At 36.2% G+C, this 20,056-nt stretch overlaps 3 protein-coding genes and 1 non-coding gene across 7 annotated transcripts; 3 read left to right on the top strand and 1 right to left on the bottom strand.

Moving 5' to 3' along the window:
• The first annotated feature begins 940 nt into the window (after positions 1 to 940).
• Positions 941 to 4,854, top strand: LOC109803990 (putative 2-carboxy-D-arabinitol-1-phosphatase). 2 transcript variants are annotated; one of them, XM_029272299.2, is made up of 7 exons: positions 941 to 1,219; positions 2,312 to 2,466; positions 2,740 to 2,859; positions 2,945 to 3,044; positions 3,680 to 3,819; positions 3,900 to 3,979; positions 4,367 to 4,854. In XM_029272299.2, exons 1-7 carry the CDS (start codon positions 1,087 to 1,089, stop codon positions 4,491 to 4,493), a joined length of 855 nt encoding a protein of 284 aa, XP_029128132.1. In that variant the 5' UTR covers positions 941 to 1,086; the 3' UTR covers positions 4,494 to 4,854. The 2 variants fall into 2 exon arrangements, with proteins under 2 accessions (XP_029128132.1, XP_020221301.1); XM_020365712.3 differs by having other exon boundaries at positions 944 to 1,219; positions 2,315 to 2,466.
• A 1,702-nt stretch (positions 4,855 to 6,556) lies between these two features.
• Positions 6,557 to 14,295, top strand: LOC109804090 (callose synthase 11). 3 transcript variants are annotated; one of them, XR_014430602.1, is made up of 4 exons: positions 6,557 to 12,155; positions 12,436 to 12,675; positions 13,820 to 13,991; positions 14,086 to 14,295. XR_014430602.1 is itself a non-coding variant. In XM_083066623.1 (2 exons), exon 1 carries the CDS (start codon positions 6,816 to 6,818, stop codon positions 12,135 to 12,137), a length of 5,322 nt encoding a protein of 1,773 aa, XP_082922749.1. In that variant the 5' UTR covers positions 6,557 to 6,815; the 3' UTR covers positions 12,138 to 12,155; positions 12,436 to 12,985. The 3 variants fall into 3 exon arrangements, 1 of the variants encoding a protein (XP_082922749.1); XR_014430600.1 differs by having other exon boundaries at positions 13,820 to 14,295; XM_083066623.1 differs by lacking the exons at positions 13,820 to 13,991; positions 14,086 to 14,295 and having other exon boundaries at positions 12,436 to 12,985.
• Positions 9,787 to 9,867, top strand: LOC114916263 (small nucleolar RNA J33). Its single transcript, XR_003804653.1, has one exon. It is a non-coding gene; the product is annotated as a small nucleolar RNA J33 (small nucleolar RNA).
• Positions 14,296 to 16,189: 1,894 nt separating the features above from the next.
• On the bottom strand, positions 16,190 to 19,529 carry LOC109804081 (DUF2921 family protein, putative (DUF2921)). Its single transcript, XM_020365848.3, has one exon. The coding sequence runs from the start codon at positions 19,391 to 19,393 to the stop codon at positions 16,601 to 16,603; it is 2,793 nt and encodes a 930-aa protein (XP_020221437.1). The 5' UTR covers positions 19,394 to 19,529; the 3' UTR covers positions 16,190 to 16,600.
• Positions 19,530 to 20,056: the final 527 nt, after the last annotated feature.

The following is a 20,056-nucleotide window of genomic DNA, read 5'->3' as shown; positions in this document are numbered from 1 at the left end:
AGAGAAAAGATATATTATTAGTCGTACAAAATAAATAATGAGCAAAAAGTTATGTATAAAATAAAATCAAAAGTTATTACTAAAAATATTTTTATTTATAAAAAGGTATAAACTAAAGAAGATTAATTTGATTTTTTTAAAAAAGATAGATATGTCACTCTTATAAAATAATAAAAAAATACTTAGATAATTTTTATTTAATAATAAACTAATGATAAGGTTTTAAAAAAAATGTGTCACGTTAATAAGTTATTGACTTAATTATTTGTTTAAGAAGTTTAATATTTATATTCATTAACCAATAATTTAATTCTTAATTTAAACATGAAACCATAACTACATAAATTAATTTACTCATAAAAGGACAAATATGATAAGAAATAATAACAACGATTTTAAATTGTGAAATAATATTTATATATTATTTTTGAACTTAACCCAACCAGCTTATATTTCTACAACAAGGTTCAACAATACAAAAATATTGATATTTATTGTCTTTGAACCTTGTTGTACCATTCTAAAAGTTGAATTCAACTTTTTTACTTATTTTTAATATTATAATATTTCAATTCACTTATAATCTTCACTAACTTTATACTTTTAATGACCGAATTTTTTATATATATATATTTTTAAAAATTGATGAAAAATTTAACTCAATTTTATTTGATTATGCTCCAAATTTGAAAAGAATCATACTTGTTTAATGTTTAAATATAACTACTTATGTTGTGTAAGAATAAATAGAACTTCATAGATTTAATTTTTATTTTTAAATGATAAATCCTATGAGTGGCAGCAGTGTTTTTATTAGTCTACAGTAAGTAGAAGGATGGCGCATATGGGCCACAAGTTGATGGGCTGAGTCCAAACACAGTGTAGTCTAGGACCGAAGCTCGGAATTAGAAGGAAGAGAGAGGCAGGATTTTATAATTATTTGAAGAAGTGAAAAGGTAGTGTAGTGGTGTTGTCTTGGTGATAAATAGAGCATGATCAGGCACGAAACAGGAGCCACAACCTCAACCTGCTACCTGCTACCTGCTACCTGCTACCTGTTGCCGTGTCTGTCTCTGTTAAGGGAAAATGGGCACTTCAGGGGTTGTCATGTTCACCACACACTTCTTCTCACCTCTTTCTCAATCTCAACTTCGGACTTCGTCACGCGTTCCTCCCCGCATTCGCTGCTCAGCTTCTTCTACTTCTGAGCTTACCCCAGGTGAATGAGTTATCAACTTCTTTGTGTTGTCATTCGCAAGGTTTTATTCTTGTGACTGGATAATTCGTGGCTTCAGCTCTGATTTTCGTTTTTCTTTGTGTGATTGGCTGTTGCTCACGTTTATACTACATGTTAGGAACATGCCTGTGTTTGTTTTTGTTTCCTCAACTTTTTATCTGTGGCTAAATTTGTTTTGTGTAGTTAAGATGAAAAAGGCTATTCGCTTTGTAGTTATTCTGCCCGCATTTCTTCAACTTGTGTTTGTTAAAACTCAATGGTTCATGCCAACTTCAGAGGGTGAATGAGGGCCCCCGGGGGCTGTTTTTAAAGAAATAGAATAAACCATCTCTTTGGTCTCCCCAGTATTACCCTCTTTCCTAAGTAGTCTCTACCCTAAAGTAATAAAGTTATTTGATTAATCCTTCAATTATTGAATATCAACTGCTTTGGTTCCTAAGTTACTTAATTTTAGTAAAGTTCAGAGATCAATTTGAAGGATCTTTTAATACCTGGGATGGGAGATTGTTTAGCAAGTTTTCTAATACTTGAGAGATTGTTTATATATATTTATATCCTTGAGGGACCAGTTATGAAAGAAGGTAATATTTCAAGGATGAAATTGATGGTTTATTCTAAAGAAATATGTGGAATGGTTATGTTCTTAATTTGAAGTTTCTAAACTAGGATAGTGACTCATACTGCTTGCCGGTGGTGGTTTGAGGCACTAAAGCTTGTTTTGCGCAGAAATTTCAGGATTTTGCTAGTATACAATTGATTTGATGTGCAGTAGTTTAGTACCATAATATTTCACCAGGTTACTGGATGAATTCCGTCTTCATTTACCATAGTATAGTCAATAGTGTTACTGGTAATGATCCACCTGTAGATAACCAGTTGAAAATATACTTCGGAAGATCCGACTCAAGAAATTGTTGTGCACATTTACAAGTTTGATTTCATTGATTTGGCCTTGATTCTAGAATTAGCTGTCAAAATCTCTATGGTATTAAGCGTGACTCTAAAGTATCCACAGAAAACCTTGTAGATATTTATTCCAACTTGGATTAAAGTTGATTTTCTGGTGAACTCAAGCAGATAAACTTCCAGTTAGTACTTCTGTAACTGGTGGCGCATATGATTTTGCTAAAGCAACAACATCACTGACAAATGAGTTAATCTCTTCACCAAAGAGAGTGACTCTTTTAAGGCATGGTCTTAGCACTTGGAATTCAGAAAGTAGGATTCAGGTTTGCATTCTACTTTTATGTTATTAGCTTTGCTATGGATTTGCAGGAATGGTGGCTGTGGTTTGCAAATGTGTGGATAATTTATCGTCTCCTTTCATGTTCTCATCTTAAAATGCCTTGTTAATCATTTAAACTGTACTGAGAGCTGTTAAAAATTTTGAGTAGCCTTGTCTTTTAGGACTGAAGTTTTTGTTTTCTGTTTCTATGTTTCACATTTGACATCATTCACTACATATGCCCTCCACTGTTATTAAGTTGATCATGTGTGTTCAGGGAAGCTCAGATTTGTCTATATTAACTGAAGTTGGGGAAGAGCAAGCAGAAAGGTGCAAGAAAGCCTTGGAAAATATTTACTTTGACCAGTGTTTTGCAAGTCCAATATCTCGTGCCAAGGTTAGGGGTTACTAAAATTTTAATTCTCAAGCTTGCTAATACCGATCCTCATTTTATTAAAATGGTTTGGGGTTGTTTGATGTAGCAAACTGCTGAAATTATATGGAAAGGGAGGGAAACGCCATTGGTTTATCTTGATTCGCTTAAAGAGATATCTCTATATCACCTTGAAGGCATGAAAAATGGTGAGTCTGCCTCTGCTCAACTAGAAAATTCCAAACAAGTATCTCTTAATATGTTTAGGGATTTTCTTATATATTAATATTATATGAATATCAATAATACTTTTTTTCCCCCAAAAATTCTTTTTGTTTTACCAATGTCCTACTATAATTACTTTTTTTTTTCTTTGTTGTATTTTGAGATATTCATATTTTTTCCTCAATTCATTCTTCCATGAATTGCTTTAAAAAAAGTTAATTAAAATTCAAGATCTAATTAATTGATTAATTGAAAATTACTCTTCAATTTAATGAATTTGTGACTTCCAATCATAATCGTATTCCAATTTAAATCAAGATGGATACACCTCTACTTTGTCACTTATACACTTTCTTACTTTAGAAGAGCCAAATCCATATTTTACATTGTATTTGTCATATTAATAATTTAATATTGAGATTTTTCAATTGTTTATTATCTTATTATTATTATTTACAGTTAACTTTTTTTTTCTTTATTGGAAAAATAGCTTCACTTGTTAAAGTTAATGCTACAAAATGTTGTTAATATGTTTTCATTTTATATCACTGTTAAATCTGTATCATTCCCGCCATTCTTTATAAAAAACTAAATCAGTATGTTCCTAATTTGGAGGCAGTGGATGCTAGGAAAATATATCCCAAAGAGTATACAATCTGGAGGGAAGATCCAGCCAGTTTTCACATGAATGGTAGATATCCTGTACGAGATCTCTGGATAGCTGCCAGAGATTGCTGGAAGGAAATGTTGTTGTCTCCTGTAAGATTTCTTTGTCGTTAACACCTAGTTTTGCATGTAATGATTTGAAAATGAAGTTTATGATTTATCTTATTCTTCAGGGAGAAAGCTTTCTGGTCGTGACTCACAAATCTATATTGAGGGCTTTAACTTGCACTGCTTTAGGTTTGGGCCCAGAGAGGTAAGAATTTCTGGTTATACAATAAAGTGTTTTAAGTTTTTAAACTGATTTTGGGTCCACTTAGGGGTAAATGTACTTATGTTGTGATTTTCATTTTACTGGTTATTTTTCTAGTTAAAAGAAATGCCAAATTTTTAGGCTGGATAACTTCATATTCATATAGTGTTGATAGTTTTATTATGGTATTTCTGTTGATTGTAATAAATGTTGAATGTCAAAAGATAGTATGGATTTCAATAGCCCTCTTTCCATTTTGTTGATTATTGTTTGTCTCAGTTACTTGTCTAGATTACAGAAATAAATTATTGATTGAATGTTTAAAGCTTAAAATTTCAATATCTTGATATCAATAGCAATTGACATGTTGACATTGATCGTAATGTTCAGGTTTCGTTCCATTGATATCAACAATGGTGGGATATGTGTGTTCAACTTCAATGTCAGAGGAGAAGCGATGCTTGAAGCTTTAAATATGACGTCTCACATGTACAGTGATCATGTCTATCCTGGCTAGTGCAAACTAACATGGGGAAGACAACGATTATCATTTTAATCGTTCATTGAAATATACCACTGAATATTCGATGTGGATTTTTTCGTTTTAAACTTTTAATTATATGAACTTCAGAATCCGTGGCAAGTGGGTGGATCCAACCATGAAGCAGGTTCGTCAATGCCTTTTTTGTAGCAGGGGGGTTTAACATATCCGATTGAAATGGCAACCCCCTGCCCCCTTGATATAAAATATAGATGGAGAAATTAAAGTATAATTTGTGCAAATGAATGATGTTAATTCCAACACCAGGTGTACTGAGATTATTCAATCTCCTCATTTTTTAATAAATATTGTTTGACGTCGTGCAAAATCTAGCAAACTCATCATTCTTATTTCGATAAATATTGTTCAATGTTATTCATTAATTTATTTCACATGAAGATTTATGTTTCTATCTTGTCTAGGGATCAAAATAAGTTAAGTTTGGAAGGAGGAATGTTTGTATTGCAGTGCAATAATGAAGATTTATTGATAAGGTTGAAATTTCTAATTACTATTAATTTTCGATTGCTGACGTTAGCGTTGCCGTGCGGGTAAGGTAAGTATAGCACAACTGTCTTAATGTGGGGAATGTTATCTGTTGCACAGGAACATATGATGTTTGGCATGGAGTTCGCGGTTATTGGTGTTCAATGACTTCAATGAATGAAACTTTTCCGTTAAATTATAGCATGTGGGGGCCAACTTCATGTAATGTTTGTTTCTGTCTTTATTTACATGTGGCCATTACAAGCATGAGACAAGAGCATGTATATGCTTTTGTTCAATCACTCAATCATACCAATAATCACATTTCACAGCGGTGTCCGGAGGAGCTTCACCTTGTTCTGTCCAGGCTTTGCAAGATGGATAACTACTTAGGTTTATTTAATGAATAAATAAATAATGTATGTTTTCCATGTCTAAACAGATCTTTTATAATTTTTTTTTTGCCTGATTAAGTACACAAACATGATTAGTTGTGGTAGGCCCTCAAGAAAGAAAGAAATTCCTTAAGAACAAAAAACAAGGTTCTTAATTAGAAAATGACGAATATTATTGTATTCCATCTCCACTAAGGAATTTAATTAAAGGTGTGGGGATGCCTTTTTAGTCTGATTAAACCAAACTTGAAATGATCAATAGTACATAAAGCAAAGTGAAAGTGATAACATATAATAGATAGAAAAATTCTACATTTTCCGAAATCGCAGTCCAAATATGTTCCGAATACTTAAAAAATGAATTTAAATTATAAAATATTAAATTAAATAATTATTTTATAATAAATTTATTAAAAAATATACATATTTTAAACATTCGGAACGTGTTTGTATTTTTTTGGGAGGATGTAGTACTTCTCTAATAGATAAGGTAAAGTTTTTGATGGACACAACAGAAAGGTATTCGGGCTAAAACAACAATAAACAATCGGAAGCAGATGGAGGCCACGTGCCGCACGTGCTGCTGTACAGCAAATTTTACCATCAATTATTTAATCTGAATTATAATAGTCCCAAGCAGAGATTCTCCCTCGTTTGTACATTCTTCATAAAAAAATTCAAAATCAACGCATGCATTCCCCAACGTCACACTCACTCAGATCAGAGCCGTCGTTTATTCATCATCACAAACGGACCCTAACACCTGCCCGTTCGTGTCCCACCAACACCCACGCGCGTCCTTTCACGATAATTAATGATATAAGTTATCTAGTTTGGATACAAAAATACAAGAAAATAAGGAAATAAATTGTTTTATTTTTTTATTATATTAATTTCGATTATTTTGTGTGCTTTTCTAAAAATATTTTATCCACTTTGCGTAGTTGTACACACCATAAATACTAATTACAATTTCTCTGAGTAGTTGTACACGCCATAAATACTAATTACAATTTCTCTGAATTGAAACGCTACTGGTGGGTCCCACGCCAAATTCCCCACTCAAAACCACCGTAATTGGAGCGTGCGTTCCACTGTGTCCCCAAGCGCGTGGAAACCAAAGAGCCCCAAAGTGAAATTAAAAGTTTCAGTTCTTTTTCGTATACGCTTGCATCTCCTCTTCCTCACTCGCTTCAGAGTTCAGACGAGTGAACCAAAACACTTGGGCTTCGCAGTTCGCTCCAACGCTCTTTCTTCCTTCCGCCGTACCAAACACAGCGAGAGAAACTCAAAACCAAAGCAGAACGAGAACATGCAGAGAAAATGAAAAAGAAGCAAAAAACCGCAGCTAACTTAAATAATGTCTTCACTAACGGTTTAGTTAGCAACTAACCGTAACTCCGTCGTTTCCGTTACTATGTATTTAAGACAGCGTACCGCCGCCGCGCGAGGCGGCGTCGGGAACCAGCAGCCGCCGCCGCCGCTGCCGACCTCCGTCTACAACATTATCCCTGTGCACGACCCCTTCACGGACCACCCGTCGCTCCGATACCCGGAGGTGCGCGCGGCGGCGGCGGCGCTCCACGCCGTCGGCGACCTGCCGAAGCACCAGTTCATGCGGTGGGAGCCGGAGATGGATCTTCTGGACTGGCTCCGGCTACTGTTCGGTTTCCAAAACGACAACGCGCGGAACCAGAGGGAGCACCTGGTGCTCCACCTGGCGAACTCGCAGATGCGCCTCGACCCGCCGCCGACGCTGGCTGACGCGCTCGACGCCGGCGTGCTGCGGCGGTTCCGGCGAAAGCTCCTCCACAACTACTCTGCGTGGTGCTCGTTCCTCGGCCTGAAGTCGAACGTGCTGCTCTCGCGGCGGCGCGACCCGACGGATCTCCGCCGCGAGTTGCTGTACGTGGCCCTGTACCTTCTGGTTTGGGGAGAGGCCGGTAACCTTCGTTTCACTCCCGAGTGTCTCTGTTATATCTATCATTTCATGGCGAAGGAGCTTAATTATGTTATAGACGAGCACATTGATCCTGATACTGGTCGTCCTTATATGCCTACGGTTTCCGGTGAATTAGGGTTTTTGAAGTCTGTGATTATGCCTATTTATAACACTATTAAGGTTGAGGTTGATAGTAGCAGAAATGGAAAGGCTCCGCACTCTGCGTGGAGGAATTATGATGACATTAATGAGTACTTTTGGAGTAGGAGGTGTTTGAAGAGGCTGGGGTGGCCTTTGAGTTTTGAGTGTAACTTTTTTGGGACTACTCCGAAGGAGAAGCGGGTGGGGAAGACGGGGTTTGTGGAGCAGAGGTCGTTTTGGAATGTTTACAAGAGTTTTGATAGGCTTTGGGTGATGCTGATTTTGTTCTTGCAGGCTGCGGTTATTGTTTCTTGGGAGGGTACCACTTATCCATGGCAGGCGTTGGAGAGGAGGGATGTGCAGGTCAAGATGTTGACTCTGTTTATCACTTGGAGTGTTTTGAGGTTGCTTCAATCTGTGCTTGATGCCGGGACTCAGTATAGTTTGGTTACTAGAGAGACCACGTGGCTTGGAGTGAGGATGGCGCTCAAGAGCATGGTTGCCATAACGTGGACTGTTTTGTTTTCGGTCTTTTATGGATTGATTTGGCTTGAGAAGGGTTCTAGTACAATCTGGTCTGATGATGCCAATCAGAGGATTTATACATTTCTTAAAACTGCCCTTGTCTTTCTTATCCCGGAGTTGTTATCATTGGTACTGTTTGTGGTGCCATGGTTGCGAAATATCATTGAGGGATCGGACTGGAGCATAGTGTACTTGTTGACGTGGTGGTTTCATACCCGGATTTTTGTGGGCCGCGGTGTGAGACAAGCGCTTATAGATAATATAAAGTATACTGTTTTCTGGGTATTGGTATTAGCTTCAAAATTCTCATTCAGTTATTTTGTTCAGATCAAGCCTCTAGTTGCTCCTACAAAGGCTCTTTTGAATCTCAGGGGTATTCATTATAAATGGCATGAGTTTTTCAGCAACACCAACAGGATAGCAGTTGCCTTGCTATGGTTTCCTGTTGTGCTGGTATACTTCATGGATTTGCAAATATGGTATTCAATTTTCTCTGCCTTTTATGGTGCGACAATTGGTCTGTTCTCGCATTTGGGTGAAATTCGGAATGTGGCACAACTCAGACTTAGATTTCAGTTCTTTGCCAGTGCAATGCAGTTCAATCTGATGCCAGAGGAGAAGCAGCTAAGTCAGCAAGCAACACTGCTAAAGAAGCTTCGTGAAGCCATCCACCGGTTGAAACTGCGTTATGGACTTGGCCAGCCCTTCAAAAAGCTTGAATCAAACCAAGTGGATGCTACCAGGTTTGCCTTAATATGGAATGAGATTATCATAACTTTTAGGGAGGAAGATATCATCAGCGATCGAGAACTCGAGCTCTTAAAACTGCCGCCGAATTGCTGGAATATTAGGGTCATTCGATGGCCGTGTACCCTTCTCTGTAATGAGCTACTGCTTGCTCTCAGTCAGGCAAAAGAGCTGGAAAATGAGTCTGACCGGTCACTTTGGTTGAAAATATGCAAGAATGAGTATGGCCGATGTGCTGTCATTGAAGCTTATGATAGTATTAAATATTTGTTTCCCAGGGTCATTAAACCTGAAAAAGAAGAACATTCCATTGTTACTAACATATTCAGGGTAATAGATGTCTACATTCAGATGGGGAAGTTAACCGAAGTGTACAACATGTCTGTGCTACCAAAGATACACGGTAAGGTCAGTGAATTTGTTCAGCTTTTGATACAACCAGAGAGAGACAGGAATAAGGCTGTAAATTTGTTGCAAGCTTTGTATGAACTGTTTGTTCGAGAATTCTCAAAGGCAAAGAAGACCACCCTTGAGTTAAGGGAGGAACGTCTGGCACCACAAAGTTTAACAAGTGATGAAGGACTGCTCTTTGAGAATGCTATAGAGTTTCCTGATGCTAGAGATGCAGTCTTTACTGAGCAGCTCAGACGATTGCATACAATTCTTACTTCAAGAGATTCAATGCACAATGTCCCATTGAATCTCGAGGCACGACGACGGATTGCTTTCTTTACCAATTCTTTGTTCATGAACATGCCTCGTGCTCCCTATGTTGAAAAGATGATGGCTTTCAGTGTTTTGACCCCATATTATGATGAGGAAGTTATGTATAGCAAAGAGGCTCTCCGGAAGGAGAATGAGGATGGTATTACTACTTTGTTTTATCTGCAGAAGATTTATGAAGATGAATGGAAAAATTTTATGGAAAGGATGCGTAGAGAAGGGTTGAAAGATGAGGATGATATCTGGACTACAGAAAAGGTCCGGGACCTCCGCCTGTGGGTATCTCATAGAGGTCAAACACTGTCTCGCACAGTTAGGGGGATGATGTATTATTATAGGGCTCTTAAGATGCTTGCGTTCCTTGATTTAGCCAATGAGATGGATGTAAAACAGGGATCAGAACATATTGTTTCACATGGTTCAACAAATCAAAACAGCAGCTTGAATGGCCTACCCTCAGATAGGCATGTAAATCTCAGACCGGCAGATAGCAGTGTGTCCATGTTATTCAAGGGACATGAATATGGGAGTGCACTAATGAAGTTCTCATATGTGGTGGCATGCCAGATGTATGGGCGCCACAAGGCAGACAAGAATCCCCGTGCTGATGAGATATTGTATTTGATGCAAAACAACGAGGCCCTTCGAGTGGCATATGTTGATGAGGTTTCTTTAGGGAGTGAGGGAACTGAATATTACTCTGTTCTTGTGAAGTATGATCAGCAGTTGCAGACTGAGGTTGAGATTTATCGGATCCGGTTGCCTGGTCCTTTAAAACTTGGAGAAGGGAAACCGGAAAATCAGAATCATGCCATAATCTTTACACGGGGTGATGCAGTTCAGACCATTGATATGAATCAAGACAATTATTTTGAGGAGGCTATTAAAATGCGGAATCTGTTGGAGGAGTTCAATATCCACTATGGTGTTAAGAGGCCAACAATTTTGGGGGTTCGAGAAAATATCTTCACAGGATCTGTTTCCTCACTTGCATGGTTCATGTCAGCTCAAGAGACAAGTTTTGTGACATTGGGTCAGCGTGTTCTGGCAAACCCTTTGAAAGTACGAATGCATTATGGTCATCCGGATGTGTTCGACAGATTCTGGTTCTTGGGCCGGGGTGGAGTCAGCAAGGCCTCTAGAGTGATCAATATCAGCGAAGATATTTTTGCAGGTTTCAATTGTACCCTGCGAGGTGGCAATGTGACACATCATGAATATATACAGGTAGGCAAAGGAAGGGATGTTGGTTTGAATCAGATATCCATGTTTGAGGCCAAGGTTTCTAGTGGCAATGGTGAGCAGGTCCTGAGCAGAGATGTGTACAGGCTAGGCCATCGATTAGACTTTTTTCGCATGCTTTCAGTGTTCTACACAACCATAGGATTTTACTTTAACTCCATGGTTATTGTACTGATGGTTTATGCTTTCCTTTGGGGCCGCCTTTATATGGCTCTCAGTGGCATTGAAGATGAGGCCATCAATAATGCTTCCAACAACAAAGCCCTTGGTGCAGTCCTAAATCAGCAGTTTGCAATCCAGGTTGGTATTTTCACTGCACTCCCAATGGTTGTCGAAAACACCCTTGAGCTTGGGTTCCTTCCAGCTGTTTGGGACTTCTTGACAATGCAGTTGCAGCTTGCATCGCTATTCTACACATTTTCTTTGGGAACTCGTACACATTTCTTTGGTAGGACTATACTTCATGGTGGTGCTAAGTACCGAGCCACTGGTCGTGGTTTTGTGGTGGCACACAAGAGTTTTGCTGAGAACTATCGACTTTATGCTCGAAGCCATTTTGTGAAGGGCATTGAACTTGGGGTTATTTTAATTGTGTATGCTTCTCACAGTCCCTTGGCTAAGAATACTTTTGTGTACATAGCTATGACAATTTCAAGTTGGTTTCTTGTAGTTTCATGGATAATGTCTCCTTTTGTCTTCAATCCCTCTGGGTTTGATTGGTTGAAGACTGTGTATGATTTTGAAGATTTTATGAATTGGATATGGTATCCAGGTGGGCCCTTCAAAAAGGCAGAATATAGCTGGGAAACATGGTGGAATGAGGAGCAAGACCATTTAAAAACAACGGGCATATGGGGAAAGCTGCTGGAAATCATTTTAGACCTTCGATTCTTCTTTTTTCAGTATGGCATTGTTTATCAGCTGAGTATTGCTGGTGGAAATACTAGTATAGCTGTTTACTTGCTGTCTTGGATAGTCATGGTTGTGATTGTTGGCCTTTATATCATCATAGCATATGCCCAGGATAAATATGCTACGAAGGAGCACATATATTATCGATTAGTTCAGCTTCTTGTGATTGTAGTCACAGTTCTTGTAGTTGTCCTCTTACTGCAGTTTGCTCATTTAAAATTTATTGATCTTCTATCAAGCTTGTTGGCATTTGTTCCAACAGGCTGGGGAATGATTTTAATAGCTCAGGTGCTTAGGCCTTTTCTGCAGACAACTAAAGTGTGGGAGACTGTAGTTTCCTTGGCTCGGCTATATGATTTGCTGTTTGGGGTTATTGTTATGGCTCCAGTGGCAATACTCTCATGGTTACCCGGATTTCAATCAATGCAAACTAGGATTCTCTTTAATGAAGCTTTCAGTAGGGGTCTCCAGATATCTCGAATAGTTAGTGGCAAGAAGTCTGTTTAAGATGTGATGTGATTGGAGGTAACTTTTACATCACGTTCTTTATAAGTCCATTAACTGAATATGAAGACATTGTTATATTTCTCGTTGTTAAGTGATTAATTACATTGAAGCAGAATTTTACAATGTAAACTACAATTTACCATGGTGTATACATTAGGAAGTTGTTCCTTGAAATAATTTGCTATTGAGTTAACCCATGCACTCTGGAATGGTAGTCCAATTTAAAATTACTATTTGAATTGTAAATGTATAACTGTGCTTATTTACAATTACACTGATAAGATAAATGCATGTGCAGGTCTTACCTAAAACAATAGGGTTACACCTAGCTGCTGAGAGTTGCGTTTCTCTATTTTCCCAGGTAGTCGTAGCTACTTAGAGAAGCGTTTCTGTATTTTCCCAGGTAGTAGTATCAACATGATAGTGGACCAGTACAAGTTACCACCTACAAGCTTCTAACACGTGGTTGAGGACCGCTAGTTTCAAGTCAAAGCTCGTTGTATTGCGATGACTAATGGATGCCTACAGATAAATCCATGTATGTACATATCAAGCAAACACTGATTTATTAACTCTATTTCCATACAATTTAGTTAAGCAGCAAAATATTGTTTGATGAATCATGTGTTTGTTGTTTTAATAAAGTCAATGTTTTATTGAGGGCGTGAAGGCCATCCAAATTTTCCCTTTGCTAATTGATATACAGTATTTTATTTTTTTAACTTTCTAGCAAGCTGCTAATAGTTGTGGAAGTTGATAAAATATGCACATGCCTTTCACATTCCATTTGTCTGTACCGAATAATATCAATGTTAATTAATATGTAATCTTGGATATATTAGTATGTCTATCATTCTTTTAGCATAGATTCTGACACTTGTGCAATTTCTTCCGTTGTTCATACTTTGATGGTAGGATAAGAATGGCATGAGAAATCAATTGAGTCTGGGCACTATGATCCTACTTGGATAAACCTTTACTATAAACCCTTTTAAGAGGAGAAATTAAATAAGTTTCTCCAAAAATTAAAATTAAGTTGTGCTTAAATTAATTTGGAGAAATTATCTCATAATTAGCCTTTTCAAAATATGTTTTTAACTTATGTACAAATTAATTTTAACTATGGAGAAGTTAATTTAATTTTTTCTTATTTTATTCTCTTGGAAGTGTTTATAGAAAAATTTGTTCTAAAGGCCCTATATCTTTTAACTGAGTATGGAAGCTGTTGAACTAAAAATTATTCTGTTATAATAATTAGACCTGATTCATATTCTGTGACAAATAAGATGAGCTGGAATATGTGGATAACTACTGTGAACTATGCTTTGAACTTTTTTACATGGTAAATCTCAGGTACGGTGAATCTCTGCCTCAGTAACTTCACTACACAGAATATTTTAAGGGTTTATAGGGTCTTCAAATATGATGTGTCATGCTGTTTTTTGGACAATGCATGTGTGTATCCTTTGATAACAATTACTAGATCTTTCCTAATAATCAACAAAGAAAATATTGAATTTTCAAAAATTAATGCAACTATTTTTACATTTAATATTTCTTTTATGAAGTGTTAGGAAGAGTGTGAAGAATAACTTGAAAGTGAATATAGCCTTATTAATCATATATTTTTGTTCTTAATAGAATTTTTTAATTCAAATTCAAATTTTGGTATTTATTTTCAGGTTATGCAATGTGAAAACGTAAAGGTTTAGCCTTCTTTCAGTGACACCGGGGGCTTATTTATAACTAACATTCCCGTTGACACAATTTATCAAGGATGGAGTCTGATTGTGATTTTACATCAGTACATCATCATGCATCCAATTGCTGTCTTGTTATTTTCCTTCCACGCAGGTTGTGAATCTCTAGTTTATTATCGGAGGATTAATGTTTTAGCCGTGTCTGTCTTTGACTATTGACTTTCTGTACATCCTGTTCATATATGTAGTGCAACCTGCTCTTAACCAAACACGACATTGCTACTGAATCCAACGGTTCTGTCGGCTGCTGCCAAGGATCCTGCACTGCAACCATGGATAGTATTATATAAATCTTGCCTTATTGCTGATTTTGAACTTGAATTTGAATAATTAGTCATTATGGAACCCGAAACATTTGCTTTCACCAATAAAAGAATCACTTCAAAAAGTTCCTTTAATCAGCTCGTATTTAGAAGGGGAAAGTTAATTTTGAAGAATTTAATTATAATTATCAAGTGTATAATTTATTTTATGTGGATAGCGGAGAATAAACTCCTATATATAAAATAAGAACAATTATGTTGTAAGAATATTTTTACAAGTTTTTAATCGACGAGGAATTTTAAGGATATTTTTAGTTTTATATTTAATTTATTTTTTATTTATCATAATTAAATAAAAGTTATATTTTAATATTTTAAAATAAATTATCAATAAATTTTTTTATACTATAATATAAATTATTTATAATAAATTTAAAATATAATCTATATATTTTAAAATATCTATTCAAATTATATATATAAATATAATTTATATGTTCAAAATTTCAAATATAATATTTATTTATATACATAATTTGTAAATTTTAGTTATCTATAGTAAAAAATTTAATCTAACTAAAATGCCAGTTATCTTTGAAGTCTCTAAAAATAAAAGGAAAAATTACACTGGTCTTCCTTGAATTTTTTTTATTTTTAAAATTGACACTTTCCCTCTAGTTTTTAATTGAATATTAATCGTCTTTATTTATTTATCTAAGTGGTATATATAACTTTTTATATAAGATAATAATATTTGTATATTACTAAGAGAAAATAAATTATTAATGTAAGTATTAATAATTGAATGAGACTTAATCTTTCTTAATTTTAATTTTTAAATTATATTTTAAATATAATGCATATTATAATTTTAAAAAATATACTAACTTTAAAGAATAATTTTAATAAACACATTGAAAAATTATTTTTAAAATTGAAAAACAATGAAAATTTTCATAAAAAGATAACATAATATTGTATGTAATTCAAACACTAAGAATAAACATGTATATGATTGATAAAATATAAATTAACTTTTTTTTTCATTTTAAATAATGACGTTATTTTAAGGGAGACAAGTGATTTTTTAAAAAAATTAGAGAGAAAATGTTTGTTATTTAAATAGACCTTAAGAGAGATGAGTGCAATTTTTTTTCAAAAAAATATTTGTTAAGCTAATTTAATGATGCATTTATTTTCTTCTCAAGAGATTCACCAAATTTTCTGATTTTCGACTTAGATTTACATGAGAGGTTTTCGTTGATTATTTTAATTTTTGGTAGAAGTTTGCCTTTCATTTTAAAAAGTATTGTTTTTTTATACTGAAATGGGTCTTCTCTTTTTGATGACAGATATTTAGTATTCACTAAAACAAAGCTCTTGCACAATTAACTCAAGACATTCATACCTAAGTGATTTTTAAAAATACACGTTATTTAACAAATTATTTTGGAAACACTATTATTGGCCATTATTAAAAAAATTACAAATGTGAGTAAAATTCATTAAATAAGAAATGATACCAAATCTTATACATTTTAATAAACTAATAATACACAAACATGTTTATAATATATAATTAAAATTTATAATAAAATTGTATAATAAATAAATATTATATTTGAATATATAAATTATATTTTTAATTTATGATAAATAATTTGTATCGTAAAAATTTATTTTTATTTATTGATAATTTATTTTAAAATAATACTATTTAACTCAAATAATTATAAATAAAAATCAAATTAAATAAGTTTAAAAAATCCCTTCAAATACTCTCATAAAAAAAGTTCTTAAAAACAGTTTCATACAAAATATAAATTCGTATTTAATATATAGAAATTAACTTTAATCAATAATATAAAGAATGTTTTTCAAAAAATGTGAACGGGTACTTATAATAAAATATGTGAAAGACTTATTTAACTCAAGATTTATAGGATAGAGAATAATTATAACTATTAATTAAAAAATTAATAGTAGATATATTAACTTATAGCTAAATTAAATTCTAACTTAGTGCGGATTGTGGAAGCTTCAATGCATCATAATTTAGCTTTAGCTATGCACTATGCTATTTTTCCTCCTATTCATCAATAGAACTGAACTTGGAATTAACCAAGCTATTAAGGAATTTGTATTGTCGCACAAAATGTGATGTTGGGAGAAAAATAACTTTAGGTCAAAACTTACTCAAAACAAAAGTAACAAGTCTTCAGCCGCTAAGAATGTGTCTTTATCTCAATTTCCAAAAGAAATAGATGATCTATAGGTGTCTGAAAGGGGGTTGCACAAGGTTTCTTGATATGGGCAAATCCTCCTCCACTGCTATATCCTGTGAAGTGTATACTTTCTATTGCAATTTATGCCTTCCAAAAGCTCTAATAAAATGTCGTGGGTATAAAAATCATTTTACAAAATGCAGCCAACGAGGCCATCATAAATCATCATTGCCAATAACAGGTACTTTCTCATAGGAAGAAACTTCTCTGAACCTCTTCGGAAGAATGCACCGACCGCCAAATCTCTGCTGAAAGTATACAAGGAGAGCAAATAAAATGCCACAAATAGGGATTATGATGTCCCAGGCTGTGGAATAAAAATCCATTCTATGGTTTGCGTATATATATGATAAATCAAGGTACCATGAAGAACTGTGAGCTCTATAGAGATCATATGCATGGGGCAGTATACGAACAATGGTTGTCCCAACATAAAAGGAAGGTGTAAGAGCTTCCCCTTCCGAGTTAAATATTATGTTAAGCAGAATCTGTGGGAGCAGAAAACCATCCAGGAGCAAACCAGCATAAGATTTAAAATCTTCCCAGAGGGATGGAGGCTGGTAAAAACGTCCATGAGGAAGCTTATACCTGTGGTGTGAAAGCCGGAATGGTCTATATCTTTTTTGGTGAGAAGTTTTCCATATGTGCACCAACCAAGCAGTCAACCCGCCACCAATGTACAATGGTAGAGTCATATAAAGAACCTTTTTCTCAGAATCCCACAGACCAGGATGGCTTCCCTCACCCTGTCTAGAAGACCAGGTCAATTGTACAAGACGCAACTCTAGAAGAAAGGCTACCATTGTCACCATCCTCACAACTACCTCATTCACTTGAAGCCACCCTCCACTCCCAAGAAAAGCATTCTGCACGCTGTGGTTTGTTGTGAATAAAGCTTCAAAGTTCAACACCAGGGTAATCATGTGACCTAGAGTAATAACAAGAAGCATAACGACAGAAATGCAAGGAAGCACATCCGGGAACTTTTTCACATGAAGGAGTTGCAATCCTACAAACACACAAGCCAGTGTGTTTGATACCAATACCATAATTATCTCAAAATCCATTCTCCAAATGGAAGCATCTGCTTGAGTTGTGTAAATGGAATACGAAGACAACTGTAGGGGATCAAAATAATAAGGGTCTGACTTTTGTCGTGTGCTTTCTATAGTTCCTTGAAGAGATTCACCTCCTTTTGCATTCAATGGAGGAAACTGGATATTGACCATGATTTCACAGTCCAGGGACTCATTCTTCATCAGTATTATGTCTGTTGATCTCAAATGCTTGCATCCTATCATACACAGAACTCCAGTTTTCCGGTTGTAAATTCCTTCAGCATTAATTTTGACTTCGGTTGAAGAGACCCCTCTACCAAACTTGAAATCAGGTGGGGGATTAAATCTCATCGTATAGCTGATATTCAGCAAAATGTTGTAGTCATCTAATTGAATACCATGTGGTTTCGGCTTTCCCGTTGTCAACACAGTTGGAACCCCATATGACTGTCCACCATAAACTTGATCACCAACAGATAGAGGCGAAGAGTAACCTTGAGCCACTTGCCCTTTGCTGTCTGTCATTAACATGCGAAATCCCATATCAGAAGAATATCCATCTGGATATGTATCCCCCTTCCCTCTAGCATTCACCTTTTCTGCACAGGACTTTCTCACCATATTAGTTTCATCATACTTGTAATGGAAACCATGGATGCTTCTTGATACCCTTGACAAACCCTCAAATCCAACTTTACTGAAGTAACCAGGTTCACCAACCACTTTGTCGCTCCAAATCTGGCCCAAAACCGTACTCCTGTTCCGCAAAGATAAAATGGCAGGAAACCTTAAACTGAGCCTAATCTTGCAATCTCCAACATAAGGATTGAACCAAGATTCCGTGGAGTTCAAAATTTGGCACGCAACCGCACATAGCTGGTTCTCCTCCTCATTCCACACCCCCTCAGAAACCAACGTCGTATTGGGATAAAATGGAAACACAGCATCCCGGTAGCCAGAATCAGGAAAACCCAACAGCATCTGAACCTTCTGCCTCTCCGCGCATCGGATGCCATGAAAAAGCATAAAAGCAGGCAACCCTCCACCATTAGCACCAAGAGGATTACAACTAGCATTACCGCAGTGATTCCCATATTTCAATTCAAACCTATCCGTGTGTCCAAGAAAAGCAGTGCATGCACCTTGGCTTAAGTTTCTAAGGGACAAACCCTCCACATACGATCCACCTCCACAGCCATTCCCTCTTTCATCCCCAACCACGGTAAACTTGTAATTCGAGCTCTGAGACAAAGCCAATATCGAAATACGTTCAAAGTATTGCAAACTACTCTTATCATCAAAACTTTCTAGTGATCCACTAATCAAACAATCCAAAAGGATCAAAGCTCTAGGGTAACTAAGCTTAAGAACAACATTAGCATTTCGCATGTTAGCATGAGATCCGGTTCCGAGCATACAAAGGTTACCAGAAGATTGCGACCAAAATCCCCTCAGAGAAACGCGCATCCACTGCGAAACCCCCCAATGCGACACTCTCCGCCCCGGATAAACTCGCCGGAGAAACCTTGCCGGCGCCGGCTTCGCTCCTCTCCGTTGCTGAAGAAGCATTTGCCCGCGCAACTCGAACACGCCGTCGCTCGCGCTTCGGCGAACCGAGGTCACGCGGAACGACGCGTGATTCGAGGTGGAGGATCGGTTGAAGAGTCGATCACCGCCGGCGAAGTAGCCGGATTGGAAGCGGAGCTCGTCGGAGACACCGGGGACGGTCCCACCGTCGGAACGAGCCGCCGATGCAGGGACATGGTGGTTGCAGAGGCGAACGTAGGTCGATTCGAAGGTGGAATCTGAAGGTTTGGGAGATGCAGGGGAATAGAAAAGGAAGATGAAAAGGATTAAGATGACAAGAGGATTCGATAACGAAGCTTTCATTATTGATGAATCTGCGTCACATTTGGATGATGAATTCCACTTTTAGGGTTTTAGAATTTTCGAATTGGGATTTACATCGGAAGAATAGAAAGGACATAAACAGAGCACTTCAGATTCAGAAGTTCCTGTTTTTCACACATTATTTTTTTAAGGTTAAAATCATATTTTTGTAACTTATAATTTTTTTTGTTTCAATTTAGTTCTTTATTAATTTTTTGTTTTAATTTGGTCCCAAACTAATTAATTGGTTTCAATTTAGTCCTAAATTAATTAATTAGTTTTAATGTGGGACTTTCCGTCCAAATTGCTTTAACGACGTTAACTTTTGGCCACGTGAACGCTACGTAGATGCATATGTGGCATTCACGTGGATGAGAATTTTTTTGAAAACACCTAGACCCAGAACGGCCCGTTCTGAAACCGGAACGGGCCGTTCTGGTTGCAAAATTAAAACACCATCAGTGAAACAGAACGGGCCGTTCTGAAATCAGAACGTCCCGTTCTGGATTCAGAACGGTCCGTTCCAGAACTGTGAATAAAATATTCTTTACTTAATTGTGTTTTTGATATTATAATTATGCAATTTTGATCTCTAAGGTTTTAATTGAGTAATTTCAATCCTTAAAAGATTATAATTGTGTAATTTTAATCTCACAATTTTTA

Source organism: Cajanus cajan, chromosome 1 (assembly GCF_000230855.2).
Source record: "Cajanus cajan strain Asha chromosome 1, NIPB_CcT2T_4, whole genome shotgun sequence".
NCBI classification, from domain to species: domain Eukaryota; kingdom Viridiplantae; phylum Streptophyta; class Magnoliopsida; order Fabales; family Fabaceae; genus Cajanus; species Cajanus cajan.
The sequence above is the reverse complement of the archived record's forward strand: the minus strand, read 5'-3'. Positions and strand labels throughout refer to the sequence as shown.